The 21,106-nt window shown below is 44.3% G+C and overlaps 1 protein-coding gene across 1 annotated transcript in view; it reads right to left on the bottom strand.

Annotated features, from left to right (window-relative positions):
- The window catches only part of LOC126470022 (PAT complex subunit Asterix), a 90,834-nt gene that overhangs the window by 15,042 nt on the left and 54,686 nt on the right, over positions 1-21,106 (bottom strand). Inside the window, exon 3 of the mRNA XM_050097502.1 lies at positions 4,397-4,494. Coding sequence (XP_049953459.1) covers positions 4,397-4,494 — 98 coding nt within the window. The remainder of the gene's footprint in view (positions 1-4,396; positions 4,495-21,106) is intronic.

The following is a 21,106-nucleotide window of genomic DNA, read 5'->3' as shown; positions in this document are numbered from 1 at the left end:
ATGTAGAAGCACATGTAACTACAGGAAAAGATGGACGCCACCTACAGAAAAGTTACAGAGACCGAACGAAAGAAGTGGCTGTATAAATATCAAGAGTTCAGATGGCCAACCAGTACTAGGCAAAGAAGGGAAAGCTGAATGCTGGAAGAAAGAAGAATATGCCAGACCACTGAAAGACCCAAGTCGAAACAAGGCCCCGGGAGCAGACAACGTTCCTTCAGAATTATTCAGATGCTTGGGAAAACCAGCATGATGAAACTATTCCAGCTGGTGTGCACAATGTGGAAGATGGGAAAACACTCTCAGACGTCAAGAAGAATGTAATAATTCCAATTGCAGAGAAAGCGGGTCCTGACAGGTGTGAATATTACTGAACTATCAGTTTAGTAAGTAATGCTTGCTAAATAATGACAGTAATTATTTACAGAAGAAAGGAAAATCTGGTAGAAGCCAACCTGATGGAAGTCAGTTTGAGCTCTAGGTAAATCTAGGTACATGTGATGCAATACTGACCCTTCAACTTATCTTAGAAGGTAAGTTCCACAAAGGTAAGCCCACGTTTATAGTGTTTGTAGATTTACAAAAAGCTTTTGACACTGTTGACTTAAATGCATCTTCCAAAATTCTGAATATAGTGGGGGTAAAATATAGGGAGCAAAAGGTTATTTGCAACTTTTACAGAAAGCAGACAACAGTTGTAAGAGTCAAGGGGCATGAAAGGGAAGCAGTGGTTGAGATGGGAATGAGACAAGGTTGTAGCGTATCCCTGCAATCTGTACACTGAGCAAGTAAGAAATGAAACCAAAGAAGAATTTGGAGCTTTCGGGTAGGTAGTTCAGGGAGAGAAAATAAAAAGTTTGAGGTTATGTTGCCAATGTCATTGTAATTCTGTCAAGGACACCGAAAGACTTGGAAGAGCAATTGAATGGAATGCATTGAGTCTTTGAAGTGGGTTATAACATGGAAAAAAAGAATTGTAACATGAACGTCAACAAAAGTAAAACATGAGTAATGAGATGTAAGCAAATCAGGTGACACTGAAGGAATTTGATTAGGAAATAAAAGTAGTAGACGAGCATTTTCTATTTGGGCTGAAGTAGAAAGGATGTAAAATGCAGACTTGCTATAACATAAATAGCAGCATTTTTGAAAAAGACTAATTTGTTGACAACAAATACAAATTTAAGTGTTAGGAAGTCTTATGAGGTATTTGTCTGGTGTATAACCTTGTATGGAAGTGAAATGTAGATGATAAACAGTTCACACAATAAGAGAACAGAAGCTTTCTTGACATGGTGCTCAAGATTAGATGGGTAGATCGAGTAACTTATGAGGTGCTTAAATGAACAGTGGAAAAAAGGAAAGTATGGTACAGGTTGACTATAAGCAGAGATCAGTTCATAGAACACATCCTGAAGCAGGAAGGTATCGTCAGTTTTGTAATGGAGTGAAGTGTGCAGGGAGGGGGGAGAACAGTAAGTAGGTTCAAATACTGATGCAGGTTGCAGTAGATACATAGAGAAGAGGCTTGCACAGGATAGAGTTGCATGGAGATTTTCATCAAAGCAGTCTTTGGACTGGAGACCACAACAGTAATCCATGGGAGATGATACGCTCCAAATGTTAATTTTGTCAAAGTATTTCTGCACTTTCTTGCAACTGTTCAGTAGTGATACTTCCCTGTAGACAGCAACATTGTTGATGAACAATCTGATAGTTCTGCTGATCTCATCTGATCATATAAATTATTTTTACTGGCAACATTAGAGGTTCTACTATGCTTCTTTAGTCTCACTCAATCCCACCTTTCATTTCTTTTTAATGTTTCCCATCCAGTGTAACATACTTGGTTCTATTTTTCAAGCATTATTCAACAAAACTGTATATCTGTGAAAACACTGTACCTTGGCTATTATAAAGTGTATTCAAAAAGAAACAAGCCAGAGGGTGTATGAAAACTACTGAAAGGATTGTAATGTCACTGGCCGCAGAAGATGGTGCACACCCTATTAGAGCACTAAGGTCCCAAATGCACCACTAGAGGGACATGGGTGTATACCCATGAGACAACAGAGCAAGCACGTGCACACATGTCTAATATCCACTGCACTTAGTCTGCTGAAAACAGTGAAATGGAGGTCTCAAAAGAAAAGCACAGGGGTGTAGTGTGTAGCTATCAAGTAGGAGTGTGGGGAACAGAAATGCTTCGAAGAATGGTACTAGTGTATGAGAGTACATCATGTCCGTTACAAGTGTGAAGATGGGGCATGAGCAATTCAGGGATGGAATGCCATACCCCATTACCAATGCTATTGTACAACCAATGCCATTGTCCAGGAGATTATTCAAGACTGGCGCATTACAATAGCAGCCATTGCTGCAGAGTTCAGATTAAGAGTCTGAAGGGTTCACGCATTCATTAAGGATGTATGTTAGTCTTGCAAAGTGTGCACCTCAATGGGTGCTTCTCAATTTTTAACCAGGACAGGAAGTATGTCAAATGGGACTATCCTGAACACCTGCTGCACTGTGCCAAGAGAGGCAACGAGTTCCTGTTAACTGGTCACTGATGATGAAACATAGTGTCATCACTTTGAACCAGACACTAAATGATGAAGACTAAGCAAACACGGTTGTTGTCACAAAAAATACTGGATTGTCCACACAAGTGTGGGAAAGTTTGGGTCACCTTCTTCTCTGACGTAAAGGACCCCCAAATTATCTCCTTCCAGCAGAATGGGACAACAGTGCATGTGCAGTGATACTCATGAACCTTGACTGCCCTTTGCCATGCAATCGGATTGAAACTATCAGGGCAGCTCACCCAAGGCATCATTTTGCTCTATGACAATTTGAGGCCCCCATACACAATGAGAGGTCCTCAGTCACACTCCATACAGTCTGGACCTGTCTCCCAGCAATTATGACATTTTGGTGACCTAAAGAAGGCTCAGAGGCAAAAAGTTTGCCTCTTGCAAGGATATCAACTGGTGTGTTTGGAATTGGATCACAATGCACACCAAGAAGTTTTACGAGAGCCATTCACCACCATATGTTGCAGTGGGCAAGTGCCTCAACAGTGCTGGGAACTACTTTTGAAAAAAAGGTAGACATTCCTGTTTACCAGCCTCCAGTGCTCTCTCTCCCCCTCCCCCTCTCAAATACCTCTCATAGATGATGACTTACAGAGTCTAATTTATTTCAGAAACTTGGTAGATGGTATATCTGTGTTCACCTACATCTATCATTTGCCTGGCATTGTTTTTGAATAAAGCAAGCAGATTTTCAGTGTTCCACACTGATTCTTCAAGAGCAGCTTCTTTTCTTCCTGGAATGTCCATGTATGAACTTATTAGAATATGATCTTGATTCTTTCAAAAGGGCAGATGTTAGTGATATTGGTCTGTAAGTCTGTGCACCCAGCCTTTTACTCGTTTTATAAGCAGAAGTAATATGTTCTTTTCCTGATGGCTGCACAACAGAATCTTGATACATATTAGCAAGGAAAGGTGCTATATTCATGACATATTCAATGTGAAATCAAAGAAAATTTATATAAGGGGTTTCAGTTTAGTTTAGTTTTGGGCCTACATAAAATTATTTGCTACATCCACTCCATTTTTTATTAGCTTTATCTTGAACATGTGTTCTGAGAAATAATTCCAATTTATCAAAACTTAAATTTGATGCTTGCAATGTTTGAGCTGCTACATAGTTCTGAAAAAGCTTCACTTATGTGACCACCTGAAAATTTCTGATATCTTCCTTATTTAATAGCTACATAGTCTCTTTTTTCCTACAAAACTTTCAGTCTATAGACACAAATTAATTTAGTTTGACAATGAACCAAAATATTGCAAAATAGTAATAGGTATCCAGAATGTAACGAAACAATAACCTTGATTACCGATCTTAATATCATCTTAAGATCATTCCCTACACAGAAATGTGTGTCAAAAATGGCTCTGAGCACTATGGGACTTAACTGCTGTGGTCATCAGTCCCCTAGAACTCAGAACTACTTAAACCTAACTAACCGAAGGACATCACACACATCCATGCCCGAGGCAGGATTCGAACCTGCGACCGTAGCAGCAGCGCGGCTCCGGACTGGAGCGCCTAGAACCGCTCGGCCACCGCGGCCGGCCAAATGTGTGTCACAGTAAAATATCATGAATATAAGTGCTGCAACAATTAGAGAACTTTATAATTAATTTCAAAAGGCAATCAATGTTATTTGTTTGTGACCAAGACTTGGTACAACTACTGAAATCAAAGTACCAGTTCAGAAAAACAAATCACACTTTTACTGCAAGGTCAAGTTTACACAAAGTCACTTCACTAAAATATTTACAGAACATGCAAGTAACAACACATTACATTTTAACATACTTACATGAAACTGCTAAGTATTTGTTTAGTATCATCACTCACGCGTGAACTTGCGAAGCTAATACAGGAGCAATATAAGGCAACCCAGGCACACCATTTCAACTGAAAACCACACATTCATGTTAAATAATACACAAAGTCACACAATTACATAGCATGTACTGTGATTACTTGTGAATGTAATATTGTTAGGCTCAAAATATGTTAAATTGTCCTTTGAGAATTTTATCACAAAACAGTGTATAACAAAGGCAAAACCAACAAAGAAATTATTTATTTTACATGTGAGGTAGTGAAAAGATAACCAGAATGTAGACAAGAGACTTCAAGCTTTTGAGATCTTATTTTATTCCTGCAATATAATACAACTGAGAAATGTGTAATTTGTAACAGCTGCATCCTTGTGACAGGACAAGTTTCGAGACCGGGGACCTGTAGTCAACGGCAAATAAGAGAACACATGAGTAATGCTGCTTAAATTACATGAAATTAATTTTTCTTACATTTTGCAGAAGTGGTTTCTCACAACTACTTTCATATCTCCACATTTTCTTTAGACAAAATACAATGTATGTAGAAAGTACAGTGTGAAGAGTTGGTAGCTGATTCTGGCTTGCACTAAGTAACATCCCAACAACATCCCTTGTATCACATACAAAACAGATTCAATCATACTGTTGTGGCACCTATCCACAACAAGTTTATTTACTTAATAAAGCATGAGGTAACATACAGTTGCTTTTTCTGCTAATAAATTCCCACTGCTCCCTCTGGGGCAATATAAAAAGCCAATAACTGGGCAACAAGTTTTTGCTTTATATTACAACATCAATAAATTAATATGATATTTGGGAGCTTAGCATCTGCACATTAATTCCACGATAGAAGTACGGCTGAAAGTTGTTTTAAAAATTTCACAAGGCTTAATACAGAAAACTTCCTTAAAACACACACACTTCAATAAAAAAGAGAAATTAAACTGTGGAACATCTAAAACTGACAGGAGACAAATGTGGCTGCCTGGCTGATTACCGGAGTCTAAAAGGATGAGCCCATTACCCTCTAATATACTAACATCTTCAGCCTCTTAGATTGAGATGGACTACACACACTACACAAAAGTTTGCAAGTTTTACCACACTAGTTTCCCTGTCAGTTAAACTAAAAGGCAGGTCACCACAAAAGTTAATATATGCCTTCTTGTCATAATATAAAATGTGCTCCTCAGCTACTAGGTTATACATTTATTCTGTTCAGATTTTTATTTTTCTGACAGGTTGTACAAAGCTGAGGTGTTTGCCCCAAACTGGAAATTAATTTAGAGGGAATGAGATGGACAGCTCCAGTATTCCCCTTACACCCAGGGAAACTCCAAACCCCTGGCCAGACTAACTGGTGTTGCCACTTCATTCTGTCGCAGTAAGTACAGTAACAAGTGCGAAAACCCTCACCCAATGGAATACTTTAGACCATGTAGCTACAGATAGGCCTAACCTTTTCAACAGTATCAACAGACAGACAGGGATTAGAAATCACATCATCATCATCATCATCATCATCATCATAACTGGGACAGTTACTAAAATAAGAAATCCATCACAAAGCCCAGCAGAGTAATTATGCTGGAAAAACTAGATAAGCGTTGTTAGCATTCTATTAGGACAATGAACGGATGTCATTTCATTCCACTATGATGGACATAGAGGAATTATGGGCAAAGTTTAAACTGACTGTAAGCCGCACACTGGAGAATATATGCCGAGTAAATGGATTAACGATGAACATGAATCACAGTTTAACAACAAAATCCGGAATATGCCGGGCTAACAAATTGTTGCACACTTTCTTCATAAAAGAACGCAGAACTGTCGACAGGAAAAAGTTAGTAGAAATTCAAGTGTCTATAACAACTTCAATGTGTGAAGCAAACAACAACTTCCAGTCACACATTATTGAAAGATCTTGCTGAGAATCCTAGAAAATTCTGGTCCCAGATAAAATCCCAGGCGAGCTCAAGGCTTATATACAGTCACTCATAGACCAGTCTGGTGTGGCAAAAAAAAAAAAAAAAAAAAAAAAAAAAAAAAAAAAAAAAAAAAAAAAAAAAGCCAGCAAAAAGGCTGAAGTTTTACATTTTACGTTTAAAGAATCATTTACACTGTGGTATCAGACAGACATACTGTTGTTCGACCACAAAAACTCCTACACAGAGAGCACAAAAACAGGTATCCCTAGGGTTGAAAAGCAGCTGAAAAAGTTGAAAACAAATTGCCACATCCAGATAGAATACCAATTCTGTTTTCTAGAAGAGTTCCCATCGTAATTGGCCCCATACTTAGCTTGCATTTATTGTGAATCTCTCACCCAGCAGAAATATCCAAGCAACTGGAAAAAAGCACTGATGGTTATCATACATAATAAGCGTAAAAGAATAGAACTGCAAAATGAACATCTGTTTTTGCAGAATTCTTGGGCATATACCAATTCTGAGTACAATAAATTTTCTTGAGAGTAAGAAGCTTCTCTCCACAAATCAGCACAGATTTCGAAAGCTTCACTTCTGTGATGGTTGGTTGATTTTGGGGAGGAGGGGGGGGGGGGGGGCAAACAGTGAGGTCATCGGTTCCATGATTCAAGTTGGCAGAAACCAAGGTACGAACAGCACAGTCCAGTCAAGGGGAAGTGAGAACGGGCAAACAGAGAGCTAAAACGAACATCTGGGAAGCAACAAGAGTAAAGAACAGGAGGACGGTGGGGGTGGGGGGAGGAAACTGTGGGAGCAGGGGTGCTCCAAAGAAGCTACAAATGTTGGGGCACCAACACTGCTGTCACCTCCCAGGCCCATGCCATAGTATAGTATAGTATACTATACTATGATCCCAACAACGGGAACAACAGGGGAACAAGAGGAAACAAAATAGCATGAAAAACCAGACGAAACATATGGAAAAGGAGGGGAGAACATGGCCAGTGAGGAGGTAAGGCTAAGGCCTTTGTGACTATCAATAAATCCTGACGAAGAAGGTGTAAACATAACCTGGGAGATATACATATAAACCCTTCAACACAATGGAAAGCCCAGAGGGTTAACCTGGGCATCAAGAGGTGGGGAGGGAATGAGAGAATCAATGGGAAGTGGCCACTGTCGCAAAAGTCATCATGTGGGGGCCAGTGTAAAGAAGGAAGAAGGAGAGGTGTAGTGAGCAAAACAACAGCAAAGAGAATGCCATAGATGACACTGATATGAGTAGGGGAACTATCATTAAGAAGATACAGGTTGTGGTCTGCAAGAAATTTGTCAATGAGGAGCCCCTGACTAGACGAAAAAGCACTGTCGCCGCAACAAGTCTGGGCCTTTGGAGAAGCCAAGGTGGAAATCTACTCTCACCGTGATGTAAAACATGAAGACTGGCCACACCCATTTAGATGGCAGTCTTGTTCATGAATCCCATAGGGCCTTATTGCCTGTTACGAAAAAGCCATTCCAGTGGAGGCTGAGCAACGGTATGGTAGGTGGGCGTGTATGGTGTGGACAGTGTTTTATACACCTGGTGCACTGTAAGTAGCCGTCGCCTGACGTGAAGTGGCAGTTCACCAGCCTCTGTATCGAAGCTTGGTATGGGGCTTGTCTGGATGATCCAGTGACCAACCGAATCCCTTCATGGTGCACCGTGTCTAACATCTTTAAAGAAGAGGATCTCACAGATCCATACACCACACACCCATAATGTTGTTGTGAGACTTGAAGAGCAAAATACTGAGAAGTCATCCACAAACAAAGAACACTGAACAGGACTTTTCACTATGGACATAATGCTATTAATAGCTATGGCAGGGACAGTCACACTTAAAATGCTACCTTGAGGGACACTGCTCTCCTCAAAGCTATCAGACAGGATGTCACCGACTTTGTACCTAAAATATTGCGGCAAGAGAAAGGACTGAATAAAAATTGGAAGACAACCACAAAAACCACATTCATGAAGCTGCTCCAGGATAAGATGTCTCCAAATAGTATCGTACGCCTTCTCGATGTCAAAAAATATGCCTAGAAGGCAATGCTGGCATAGGAAAGCCTGATGTATAACCGTCTCCAGGAGGACAAAGTTATCGAAGGTGTAGCGATACCTCCTGAACCCACACTGAAAGCGACTAAGAAGTTGCCTGGATTCTACAATACAGACAAGGTGGCAGTTGACCACCTGCTCCAAGGTCTTCCCCATGCAGCTAGTGAGGGCAAAACTATGGTAACTACTTGGGCATATATAGTCTTTCCCAGGTTTTAAAAGAGAGTAAAATCGCCTCACGACACAAGTCGGGAAAGTGATCTGATGCCCAAATGGCATCAAAAAGTGGGAGAAGGATATCTTTGTTTCACCTTGTGAAGTGTCGCAGTATACTGTAATGGATCCTGTAGTGACCAGGGAATGTGTCACGAGCCACCGACAATGCAGAATCCAGCTCCCACATGGAAAATGGGCAGTTGTAATCTTCAGAGTTGGACCGGAAGTCCAAACTACACCTCTCGACAACCGCTCTACGGTGCTGAAAACCTGGATCTTGACTGGCTGTTGCAGTAACTGTGGCAAAATATGCTGCCATAGTCTGGACAATGTCACATAGATTGATTTGGAGAGTACCGTTCCCCATTACAATAGCGATCGGGCACCTGCCTCTTCTCCCAGAAATTCTCTTGATGGTCTTCCACACAACGGAACTTTTGCTGGAATGATTAATGGTGTTCAGGAACTGTTGCCATGACCTCTTCTTGCTCTCTTGAATAATTTGGTGACACTTCAAGTTTCTCTGCAGTTGTACATCACTTGAACCTACGCAGAGCTGCATGCCTGATCCTGATTGCAGAGCAGCAGTTGGCACTCCACCAAGTGATGACTTGCATGGAAGTCATCACTTCCTGATCTGGAAATCAATGTGATGGATGCTTGGTAGAGCCGACTGGACACTTTATAGCCAGTTGGCCCAGTTCGAACATTGCCCTTGGACTGAAATGGATGCTGCAGCAGTGTGGTGGATAATTTTCGTAATATGATCCACCATGTCTCGACATTCCCACCCTACCAAGCACCCATCACAATGGTTTCCAAATCAGGAAGTGATCACTTCCATGCAAGTCATCGCCCACTTCCCATTGAGAAGTCTGTGCAAGAGCTGGAGAGCAAAGCAAGAGGTCAATGGTACAGAACGACCCAGTTGCTGTGCAGATGTGAGTGCTCTGTCCCACATTTAGCAAGTATGCGCATGACGAGGCGAGAACCCTCTCAATTGCTCTACCTCTGGGGCAGGTAGCTGCAGAGCCCCAAAGTACATTGTGTGCATTAAAATCACCACAGAGGATGAAGGGGCAGGGAAGCTGAGTAATAAGGCCAGTTAGGGCCTCTTCATCAAGTGCACTATATGCATATTGTCAACGGACGGCGCACGTGCACTGATACAGCAACTGCTTGTAAAGTCATCTTATGTGAGAGAGGCGAGGAGTGGAATTTGGTACTGATAAAAATACCTACTCTTCCTCTAGCTCTCTCTCCACTCAGGTTGTCCTTTTTGTGGACAACATAGCCTCGTAGCTCAGGGGTGTACAATTGATGGAAAAGAGTCTCTGGAGATACAGTGTTCTACCCTGAGATAAGAGACTGAGTTCCTCCACATGCATCCTCAACCCCTGCAAGTTCAACTGTAGGATGGGAGCCATTTCATCAATTTAGTTTTAATTTACCCCTATCTTTGCACTGCGGAGGTGAAGCACTTTTAGAGTGAGGGGGAGTGGAGGGGTTGCCTTGATCCAAGGCACCTAACTCCATGATGTCCTCATCAGCCAGATGTGAAAGAATGACATCTGATGGCACTCGGGACAGCTTTTGACCCAAACGCCATGAACCTTTCTTTCCCTGCACCCTGTTCTCTTTGAGGATGAGGGGGAGAGGGGGTTTTGAGAGGCACTCTGGTTGTTGTGTGCCTTCTTGACATTCACTACACAACTGTTGCTGGTCTTTTCTGTAGCAGCTGCTTGGATTGGTTTGTCCTTACTCATTTTGCCTTGGCATGTACACCTGCAAGTACAGGTGCTGGTGGTGGATGGTTGTATACTGGACAACGTCTGCATCAAGGCATTGACCTTAGGAACAGGTTTCTGTACCATGAAAGCATAAGAATTGGTAAAGACGGGAGATTTCATCACCTTGTATTCCTTTTTGGCTTCAGCATAGTGGTGACTTAGTTCCTGAATCTTTAATTCCTCTGCAAAAACAGAGCAGTCTTGGCTCCAGACCGGGTGGCAGTTAACACAGACTGCTAGAGACTGACTGTCAGACCCAGCTTCATGGGCTGCCTTTCCACATTTCCCATCGGTCACTTCACCCCACACAACTCAGCATTGTGTGACCAAAACACTGGCATTTGTAGCACCACATAGGGCTAGGTACATAAGGCCTAACCCTAAGTTGGAGGAAACCTGCCATGATGTGGTCAAACAATGCTGGACAATTAAAGGTCACAGTGAAGGTGGTGATCTCAATTTCTCCATTATTCCTACACATCCTTTTCTCTACGTCCACTATCCCCTGTAATGCCCATTCCTGTTTAAATTTGGCTATGTCGATATCCATGATGCCATGGCACGTGACCACACCCTTGCTAGAGTTAAGGGAATCGTGCAGTTAAACAGTTACATCATACTCACCCAATTTTTCAGTCTTCATAAATAGTTCCATCTGCTTTGCCCCACTAGTCTCGACCAGTAGGCAACCACTCCACAGCCACTTTATAGACTTCAGGCTTCCAGCAAGTCCGTCCAAGTCTTTATGGATATAGAAGGGGGACACTTTTTCAAACATCCCCCCTTCCTCTTAATGACCAAAAACACATTTTGATTTAAGTCTCCTTGAGCCCTGTTACTATATAATTCAACTGATGCAGATTACCATGAGGGCCAGCCTCCCTTCTTTGTTTGGAGGATTGGGTGTGAATACTCCCAGGCATTAACACCCTTCCCACTGGGAGGAGGAGAAGATGAGTTTGAGAGTTCCATCTTGGTCCCACAAGCAGCTAAGGAAACAATGGTCCACTCGGACAGAGCCCCTCGTGCCTGAGTAAACCTTATACAAATGAGGTGCGGCAGGTTCCCCAAAGGTTGCCCGCTAACGACTGCTTCATCTCAACAGCCATGCATCTCATCAGCGTGCAGCACACATTGAGACTGAGGTTTTTTTTGTAGAGATTTTTACCATCCTCGCGATCTGGGCGGTTCCTGCGACACATAACGTTCCAATGCTGTGCCATACAGTGGTGGTTTAAGTGTGCCCAGAGCTTACGGTATAAGGAGACCTGCAGCGCTTACCAGTCCCTAACTCACGAACTTCGGGGTCGGCAAGTCCGTACTCAGCAAATGAATGCTTTAATCACATTGATTTCAAAATAGTGGACCAAATAAATTTATCACCAGAACAGTGCCATTTTCTGATCTAGGTTCTCTTCGCAACACATACACAGTTTTCAAACAATTGCTAAGCTGTGCAACAAATTTTACTGCAGAAAATCTACGAAATCATTATTGGAGCCCGATTTTGTAGAGCTCACTCATTATCAGTTGTTGCTAGAAATGCTGCTTGGATCAAACTTGTACAAGTTAAGGACCTAGATGTCATGTAACTGGTGTCAACCAATTAATGAACGATGCCTACAACCATCATAAAACACCTAATGGGTCTTTACGCATTTGTGGCCATTTCCAGGTAACTATCATCAGTCAGTCCAATGCTGATCTTTATCCTATGCCTCATTCAGAGAATTTGTTAATGAAAGTAGCCCAGAGCCAATATATTTCAAAAATAAGGATGTTTATCCACAACTTCCATTAGACAGCGAATCTAAACAGTTGCTGGTCTTAAATATGCCATTCAGCTTGAAAGGTATAATTTTTTATCATTTAGAGTTGCTATTGCCCCCACCTTCTACAAATATGCTTAGAGCAATTGATTCAGGATGATCCACAGTGCAATGACTATTTAGATTATATCACTGTAACAGCACTGACACATGCATATACTGCAGGAACCTGAAATCTCGTTTCAAGCAGCTCTTGGTAAACAGCTTATGTTGTCAGACAAGTGTTGTGTTTTTGCCCCCAGCATTAAACACTTGGGCCACATCTTCAGTAGCAAGAAGTCTCTTCTTGGTAAGATCGCTCACTATGTGAAGTTTATTTCCCAGATGCACAAAAAGGGAGTCAGATGTGTGTGGTCGGCTTTCTGTTAACAGTCTTTTCAATCCCTAAAGTATTGTCTCAAAACAGCACAACACCCAACGCCTGCAGTTAATGCTCATGCCAGATATATCCTAGTACAGCATTGTGGCAGTTTGATCCCATAAACTGTTAGATGGCTTTAAAAGACCAATCACCTACATCTCCATAAAATGCACTTAAAACTGTTCCCAAGTTGGGGAGGAGGCTTTAGCAGTAGTTTTTGGTGTCAAGAAGTTTAATGCAGTTTTGTTTGGCAGAAGATTCCACCTGTTAACTGACCAAAAACCCTTCACATTGATTTTTGGGCATAGGTCGAAGCTCCTGAGAAAGAGAGGGCCATGTCTACAGTGGCAGGGTGTAATTACGAAATTCACTTTCATCCCACTGCCAACATGCCAACACAGATGTCCTTTCCCACCTTTCCATTGGCCCCAAAAGGAAGTTTGATTGCCTGCCAAGACACAGTGTTTTTCACTTGATCAGCACCTGCAACAAACCCGGACAACTTCCCACTGACAATACAGAAGATAGCCGCAGTGAATCAGTCGTGCACAAAGTTTTGTCAGTGGTGCAGTTGGGGCGATTACAGCACTTGTCAAAACAAGCAGACCCAGCTTTTTCCAACACAACACAGGCTCAATGCTACGAAGAGTGTCTTGCTGTTGGCCACTGACAAATCTGAATGTTGAATCATCACTCCAGTCCCACTCTGGCCACATATCGTCCAGCCTTGCATTGCGTGATGACACATCTGAAGATGTTAGCTTTGGTCCGGTGTAGAGACCCTAGAACAGCATTTCTCTCCATGGCTACCCCTAGACTACCCATGGGAAAGGGTACACACTGATTTTGCCACACCATTTCAGGGAAATACGTGGCTGCTGGTGGTTGATAAGCTCACCAGCTTCCCCCCCGTGGCTCTGATGTTGCCAATGACCAGCCATACAACCCTCTGGGCCCTCTCTACAATCTTTGCAATTAAGGTTGGTTAGTTTAATGATTAAAGGGATCAACCTATGACGCCATTAATCCCTCCTACCTGGAACAGGCAAGTCAATCCAACTACACACCAAAGAATGACCCAGTGCACGAAACCAAAGGAAAGAAAACCCCAAAGGTCTACTGAAGGTCAACAGTACCTACTACATACAAGGAGGGGAAGAAGAGCATAAGAGCAGGTATGGAAATGGCTGTGGTGCACCACCAAGCCCAGACAACTGCTGACCATGCAGGACAGAGGTGGTAACAGAGTGTCCTGCTAACCCAAGGCTAAGATGCCCTCCCTTAGAGAGAATGGCGAAAACTCCATTCACGAATAAACTGTAAAACCAGGTCAAGTGCTAAGGTGTCATCTGCTCACACCAGGGGAAGCAAGTCAGGAGGATTAAGAGTCTGCAACAGGGTGGCTAGGCTAGGCTAGGGACAGTCCAGCAAAGTGTGGACCATCACCAGACTGGCACCACAGCAACAGTGGGGTGGATCCTAGTGATGGAGGAGATGACTGAGTTAGCCACGTATGGCTGATGCAGAGCCACGAAAGGAAGATGGTGTCCTTGTGGGAGGTTGGCCTGGAGGACCTACATAAATTCGTGGTCTCCTTTATCACCAGTGTTCGGCAAAGTCAGAGTATCCCATTCCATATTCCAAATCCTTAGAACTTGAAGGTGTAATATCAATTGAAGATCCGAATCCAGAATACCGATCTCAAGCGGCACCTTGCTGTTAGAGAGTTTGACCAGCCTGTCACAGAGTTCATTTCCTGCAATCCTGAAGAGACCCGGGGTCCAGACAAAGACCGAGCACCCACAATGTTTGAGTGCAGAAAGGGAATCCTAGATAGTCAGAATTAATGGATGGCAAGGACAAGAGCCCGTAAACTGCTCAGAATCACTACAAAGGACTCACTGGTGCAGGAATGTATGCTCAAGAACACAAGAGATGGCTACCAAATCCACAGTGAAAACACTGCAGCCATCAGCTACGGAGTGGAATTCATTACATCCCACATGAATGTAAGCAAAGCCAGCATGACTGGCAACCATCAAGCCATCAGTGTAGACTACTTTTGAACTACGAAATGCTCCGAGAATGGTGAAGAATTTGGTGATAGAGGGCCTCAGGAGTAAACGAGTCCTCGTAATAGGTCAAGACAGAGCTGTGGATGGGGGATGCAAAATGGAGGTGTACGTGAACAGGCCTGGAGAAGTGGTGGTAGTGGGAAAAACTGAGTATAGAAAGAAAGGACCAAATGCGGATCTGGATCATAACCCCAGACGTTGTACACTGTTGCAGGAGGTGGATCTCTGTGTCTGGAAAGAGGACACAGTGTTTCTGGTACTCCGGGAAGCACCGAATGTGTAATGCGTGAGTGATCAACTGTTGTTGGCGCAAAACCCGCCGTGGTAGAACCCCTGCCTCTGCTAGGAGGCTGATCACAGGGGTAGTCCAAAAGGCAGCAGTTGCAAGTTGTGCCCAACAACATTGTATCAGGCCCAGCATCTGTAATGTTGAAGGTGATAATGAGCCATATGCGAGACTCCCATAACTAGGTGGGACCGGACCAATGTTGCATAGAGATGTATCAGAGAAGAGTGGTCTGTGCTCCGGTTGGTATTACTGAGGCACTGAAGAGGACTGAGCTGTGACCAACATGTCCACTTTAGTTGAATATGGGGGGGGGGGGGGGGACCATGTCAACTAAGCAGCAAAGGTAAGTCCCAAAACATAATGAGAGCCCACCACATTGAGGCACTGGTCACTCAGGAACAGATATGGATGGAGATGGACTGTATAGTGAGGACAGAAATTCTCATCGCAGGTCTTGGCAGCTGAGAAATGGAAGCCATTAGTGAGAGCCCAAGACTGCTCGGCGTAGTGTTCCCAGCCGTCTGCATTCAGCAATGCCCATCATGGCTGAACAAAAATAAATGTAAAAATCAACAGCATACAAACAGAATGACACTGGAAGCCCCACAGCCACCACCAAACCACTGATAGCCCTTACAAAGTTAGGGTCCCTTAAAACAAAACCCTGCAGAACACCATTCTCCTGCAAATGGGAGGAGTCACAGAAGGCCTGCCAAGTGCAACATGAAATAAAGTTACAGATAAAAATTTGGAGTAGGCCATGGAGGACACAACTGAAAAGTCGTGTGTCGCCGGATGTACCTGTGGCCTGATACAGGGCAATGAGCTCGGCTGTAAATACTGAGCAGTGTGCCAGAAGCTGATATCTAAAGATATTGGCACCAATGACGAAGGCACACCTGACACCATGGTCAGAGAGCCATCAGTGTACACAAAGGTACTTTTGCGAAATTCCACATGAAGGTTGTGAAACTGAAGGCGATAACAGCAAGGCTGGAGTAGTGTCCTTAGGAAGAGAATAAAGGCCAAGGTTAACACGAGCCACTTCACGAAGCCAAGGTTGTGAAGGGTTCAACACCCACCGGGAAAGTTGCAGGCAGTGTGAAGTTAAGATGCCGAAGCAAGTGCTGAAAGCTGACTCCAGGATGCAACAGAGAAGAGGGACACACCCCATACTCGCGATCAAAGGAATCATCAAAGAAAAAGGCATAGGATTGGTAGTCACGCATGGCAGACAAACGGCATGCATACCTGCTGAGCAGGAAGTCACGGCAGTACGACAGTAGTAGTTCAGCAGCTTCGGCATACAGAATCTCAACTGGGCTAGTGTAAAAGGCACCAGTGGCCAAGCAGATGCCACAATGGTGTAGTGTTGAGAAAGCATAAGCGCGACGGATGTGCAGACACATAAACAGAACATCCATAGTCTAGTTTCGAACGGACAAGAGACCAGTATAAATGGAGCAGGGTGGTTCGATCGGCACCTCAGGAAGTACCATTGAGTGCGTGTAGGACATCGAGGGACCGTGTACTGCGGGCTGCCAGGTAAGACATGGGAGGATGAAGAGTGTTTCCTGTCAAGCATGAGCCCCAGGAATTTTGCAGATTCAGCGAATGGAAGGGCAACAGGCCCAAGATGTAAAGGTGGTGGGAGAAACCATTTGCATCACCAGAAATTCATACAGGCAGTTTCGTCAGTGGAAAAACAAAAGCCATTGTCAATGCTCCAGGAGTAAGGATGATCAAGACACCGCTTACTGAGATTGGTCCATGGAGAACTGCAATAGATGGCAAAATCATCAACAAAAAGGGAGCCGGAGATGCCTGGCAGGAGACAGGCCATTATAGTGTTAATGGCGATAGCAAAGAGGACGACGCTCAGGACGTAACCCTGAGGCACTCTGTTTTCCTGGATAAAGGTGTCCAACAAGGCAGAACCCACACGCACCTTGAAAACCCAGTCTTTTAAAAATTCCTGAAGGAAACAGGGCAGGTGGCCACGGAAGCCACACGAGTAAAGAGTATGGAGGATACCAGTTCTCCAGCACGTGTTGTAGGCCTTCTCCAAATCGAAAAACACGGCCAGTCTGGGATTTCTGCAGAAAACCATTATGATACAGGTAGACAAAGTAACAAGATGGTCAACTGCACAACGCCGCACCCAAAATCAACACTGTGCAGTTGTTAGTAAATTGTGAGACTTGAGCCACTATACCAACCGTGCATGAATCATACATTCCATCACCTTGCAAGTGCAGTTGGTGAGAGAGATGGGGTGGTAGCTAGAAGAAAGGTTTACGTCCTTACCGGGCTTAGGTATGGGTATGACTCACTCTATTGTCTGGGAAATGTGCCCTTTGCCCAGATGCGGGTGTATGTATTAAGCAGAAAGTGCTTGCCCGCAAGAAAAAAGTGCTGCTGCAGCATCTGAATGTGGATAGCGTCTGGCCCTGGGGCAGAGGATCGGGATGAACTGAGAGCATGATGTAGCTCCCTCATAGTAATTGCAGCATTGTAGCACTCATAATTCTGAGAAGAGAAGGGTATCGCCCGAGTCGCCTCCGCTCATTTCCGATGAAGGGAGATAGGGTGACAGTGGCAAGAGCTCAAAATTTCCACAAAATGGAGGCCCAAGGTGTTGGAGATAGCAATAGGGTTCATAATAACATCGTCTGCTACTTTAAGGCCAAAAATTGGCGAATGGATCTCCATCCCAGAGAGCCGTCGGAAGTTGGCCCACACAACAGAGGAAAGGGTGGAAATGCTGAAAGAACTAGTGAAAAATCCAGCTAGCTTTTTTGCTATCCTGACGACACGTTGCATGCCTCTGTTTATAAGGAATGCAGTCTGCCATCGTAGGATGATAGTTAAAAATGCAGAGAGCACATCTCCGTGCATGATTTGCATCATGGCATGCCTCACTCCAACAAAGGACTGAGACGTGGTGTGGTACAGAGGAAGTGAGAGGAATGGAATGTTCTGCAGCAGGAAGGATAACATTTTTGAGATATTCCACCTGGTCATCACAAGAGGGGAAATCTTGTTCTTCGGAGGTCATCAGGGAGGAGAAAAGCTGCCAGTCAGCTTTAATAAGCTGCCATTTGGGTGTGCACACAGGTGGGGTAGGAGTCAGCAATCAGATAGCACATGGGAAATGGTCGCTCGAGTAGGTGTCAGAAAGAATGAACCACTCATGATGATGAGCAAGCTGGGCAGTGCAAAAAGATATGTCCAAATGAGAATAGGTATGTGAGGAGTCAGAAAGGAATGTGGGTGGGTGCTTTAGTGTTAAGGCAGAAGAGGTTGAGTTGATTAAGATGATCAGACAAGAGGACACACCTCCAACATATTCTGGGAGAACATCAAAGGGGATGATGCACATTAAAGTCACCAAGTAGTAGAAATGGGGAACTTAGCTGCCCAGTAAGCTGAAGGATGTCTGCCCTGGTGACATCAAATGATGGAGGGACATAAATGGTACAGAGGGACAAAGTCAGGTGAGGAAGAAAAGGCGAACCGCAACAACTTCAAGATGGGTAGTCAGGGAGATGGGTTGACTATGAACATCAGGCCATATGAGCACCATGACACCTCCATGAGATGGGATGCCAACCTCAGGGTGAAAGGGTGTCACCTCAGTGGCTGCCGAGTGACAGCCTGCAAAAAGTCACTGCTACAGGCCACAGAAGCAGGAGGATCCTGCTGGTCTGTCGAGTTCAACACAGAAAAACAGTCAGTGGTGCACACTGGTGATACGGAGACCGGCCAGGCTAAGGTATCACATGGCAACACTGTCGAAGAGGATCTTTGAGTTGGCAAAGGAGAAGACCCTTTGCCTTTGGATGACTTCTTCGAGCCTTTCCGACTAGCAGAGGAAGACTCTGGTGTTGTTTGGCTGGAGGGATGTAAGAAGTCATCACGGGAGTGCTCCTTCTGTACTTTCCGGCCTACTGGTTGTGTGGATCCGCCCCTTGAGGAGAGAGTTTGTCATCTTGTTGCATAGCTGGACTGGGGAATGCCGAGGCTACCTTGACACTGGGTGATTTCACAACCTCAGAGCTGAATTTGAGGTCGCATGTCTGCGTGGCCATGTTCTTCATGGAGCGAGTGGTAACAAAAACAGAATTATAGGCGCCAGACGGGAGAAAGCAGGATTTGCGCCTAGCCAATAACTTGTGAGTGACTGGGTAAAGCACTTTTTCCTTTATCTGGATCTCTTAGACAGCCCACTCATCAAAATATCAGGTACAATCCTAAGACGAGGTGGCATGGCTGCCATTGCAGTTGATACGGCGGCAAAGAGGCGGATGACAATCGCCCTCATGTGCATCCATACCACAGGTTACACATTTAGCTGTGTGTCGACAACACATTCTAGTGTGGTTGAAATTATGACACTGGTAGCAGCACATCAGGTTCGCAATGTGTGGTCGGACTGTGATAATTTCATAGCCTGCTTCAGTCTGGACGGAAGCACCACTATATCAATGCTGAAAAAAAGAGTGCGGATGGGCACTAAGGAGGAATCTACCTTTTTCATCACCCAATGGATGGAAGTGACACCCTGATCTGAGAGGCAAGACTGCATTTCGATCTTGGTCAGACCATCGAGCAGCTTAGTGTAAGTAACACCACGGGAAGAATTCAGAGTTCTATGGGCCTAGACAGACAGGGTAGGAGTGAAGTGAAGCGGCAGGCAGTTGAGCTTGAGAATTAGACGTAGTCTCCAAAAGGAAACTGCCATTCTGTAAATGAGAGCAGGGTTTCACAGGGCTGGCAATGGTATCAACACCTTTCTGAATAATAAATGGATTTACCATGACGAAGGACTGGCCGTCTTCAGTATGTGAGACCACAAGGAACCATGGTGCAGCTGGAGTGGTCTTTGAGTAGTTAGCCTCATTCCATTTACATTTTGTAGACCTTGATTGTGAACATTGGCTCATTGCAAGAAAATCCCCCACGATTGCCACCATCTCCGATGGCGCACTCCTTCCAACTGGGGGTTTCCTTCACAAGCAGGCGCACCTGCCCTAGGTGATTGTTCACATCTCAGGTCACACCTCCTGAACAGCTGACAGAGGGACTAATTGGCAATTTGGGAAGGTTGCAGCTCAGGCAATCACCCCTCCCTGGGCTTGGGCTGTCCCAGTGGGTAAATCCAAACCCTACCTGTTGACCCGGGGCTGGGAATTGTGAGTTACCCAGTCACCTATTATGCGTCAGGCACGTTGACTGGCCTTCAGGAGCGCACAGGGAGGAAGAAGAAAAAAAGGAATCTCAAACACTGAAGCGGAGAAGGGAAAAAGAGAAAGGAAAAGGGAATTAAAAAAAAGTGGTGAGACTGTTCTTATGTCAGTGACAGACAATGCGGAACATTCCCAATAACACCCCAGATGTGTTCCCCCAAGGGAGGGGAAAAAGAATAGCAAGCGGATAGACATGCAGCACGGAAGGGAAGAGATGCTGCAAAAGCTGGGGCCCCATGGTAGCCAAACACAAACCCGCCAAAGAGTGGCAAGCCTCCTGGTGGAGTCCTGGTAAGTGGTTGCTGTACCACTCCACAGAGGGTTATGGGCATTAAAATTCACTAGAAGAAAGGAGGGGGCTGAGCTGTCTAAAGAGGGCAAGAATAGCAAGAACCATAGGAGGCTGGTCCGGGGGGAGGGAGGGGGGGGGGGGGGGGGGAGTAAATATTGCATATCGTTACCACAGTCTAAATGCAACTGAACGGACATCGCTTCCAGCACACTATGAAGAAGAATGCAGAAACTAACAATTTTCGTGTGGACCAGTGTACAGACACCACCGGAGGGTCACAAAGGGCCAACTCAGTTCTGGCAGAAGCCTTGGAAACCACAAAGAGTCAGCAAATGAGTATCCACAAAATGAGATTCATGCAGTACAACACACGCTACAGAGTAAGGAGGAAAAAGAGATTCCAATTCCTGCAGGTGGTGATAATAAGTATTACTGTTCCATTGTAGGAGAGTAGTAAAAGAGGTAGGATGGCTGTTGAACGGGCCAGAATTAGTCATTGTTCCCATTCAGTGTCCATCTCTGGTAAGGACAGAGTGCAGAGTGATA

The sequence above is a fragment of the Schistocerca serialis genome, chromosome 3, assembly GCF_023864345.2.
Source record: "Schistocerca serialis cubense isolate TAMUIC-IGC-003099 chromosome 3, iqSchSeri2.2, whole genome shotgun sequence".
Lineage (NCBI taxonomy): Eukaryota > Metazoa > Arthropoda > Insecta > Orthoptera > Acrididae > Schistocerca > Schistocerca serialis.
Note: the sequence above shows the minus strand (reverse complement) of the source record. Positions and strands in the feature narration are given on the sequence as shown.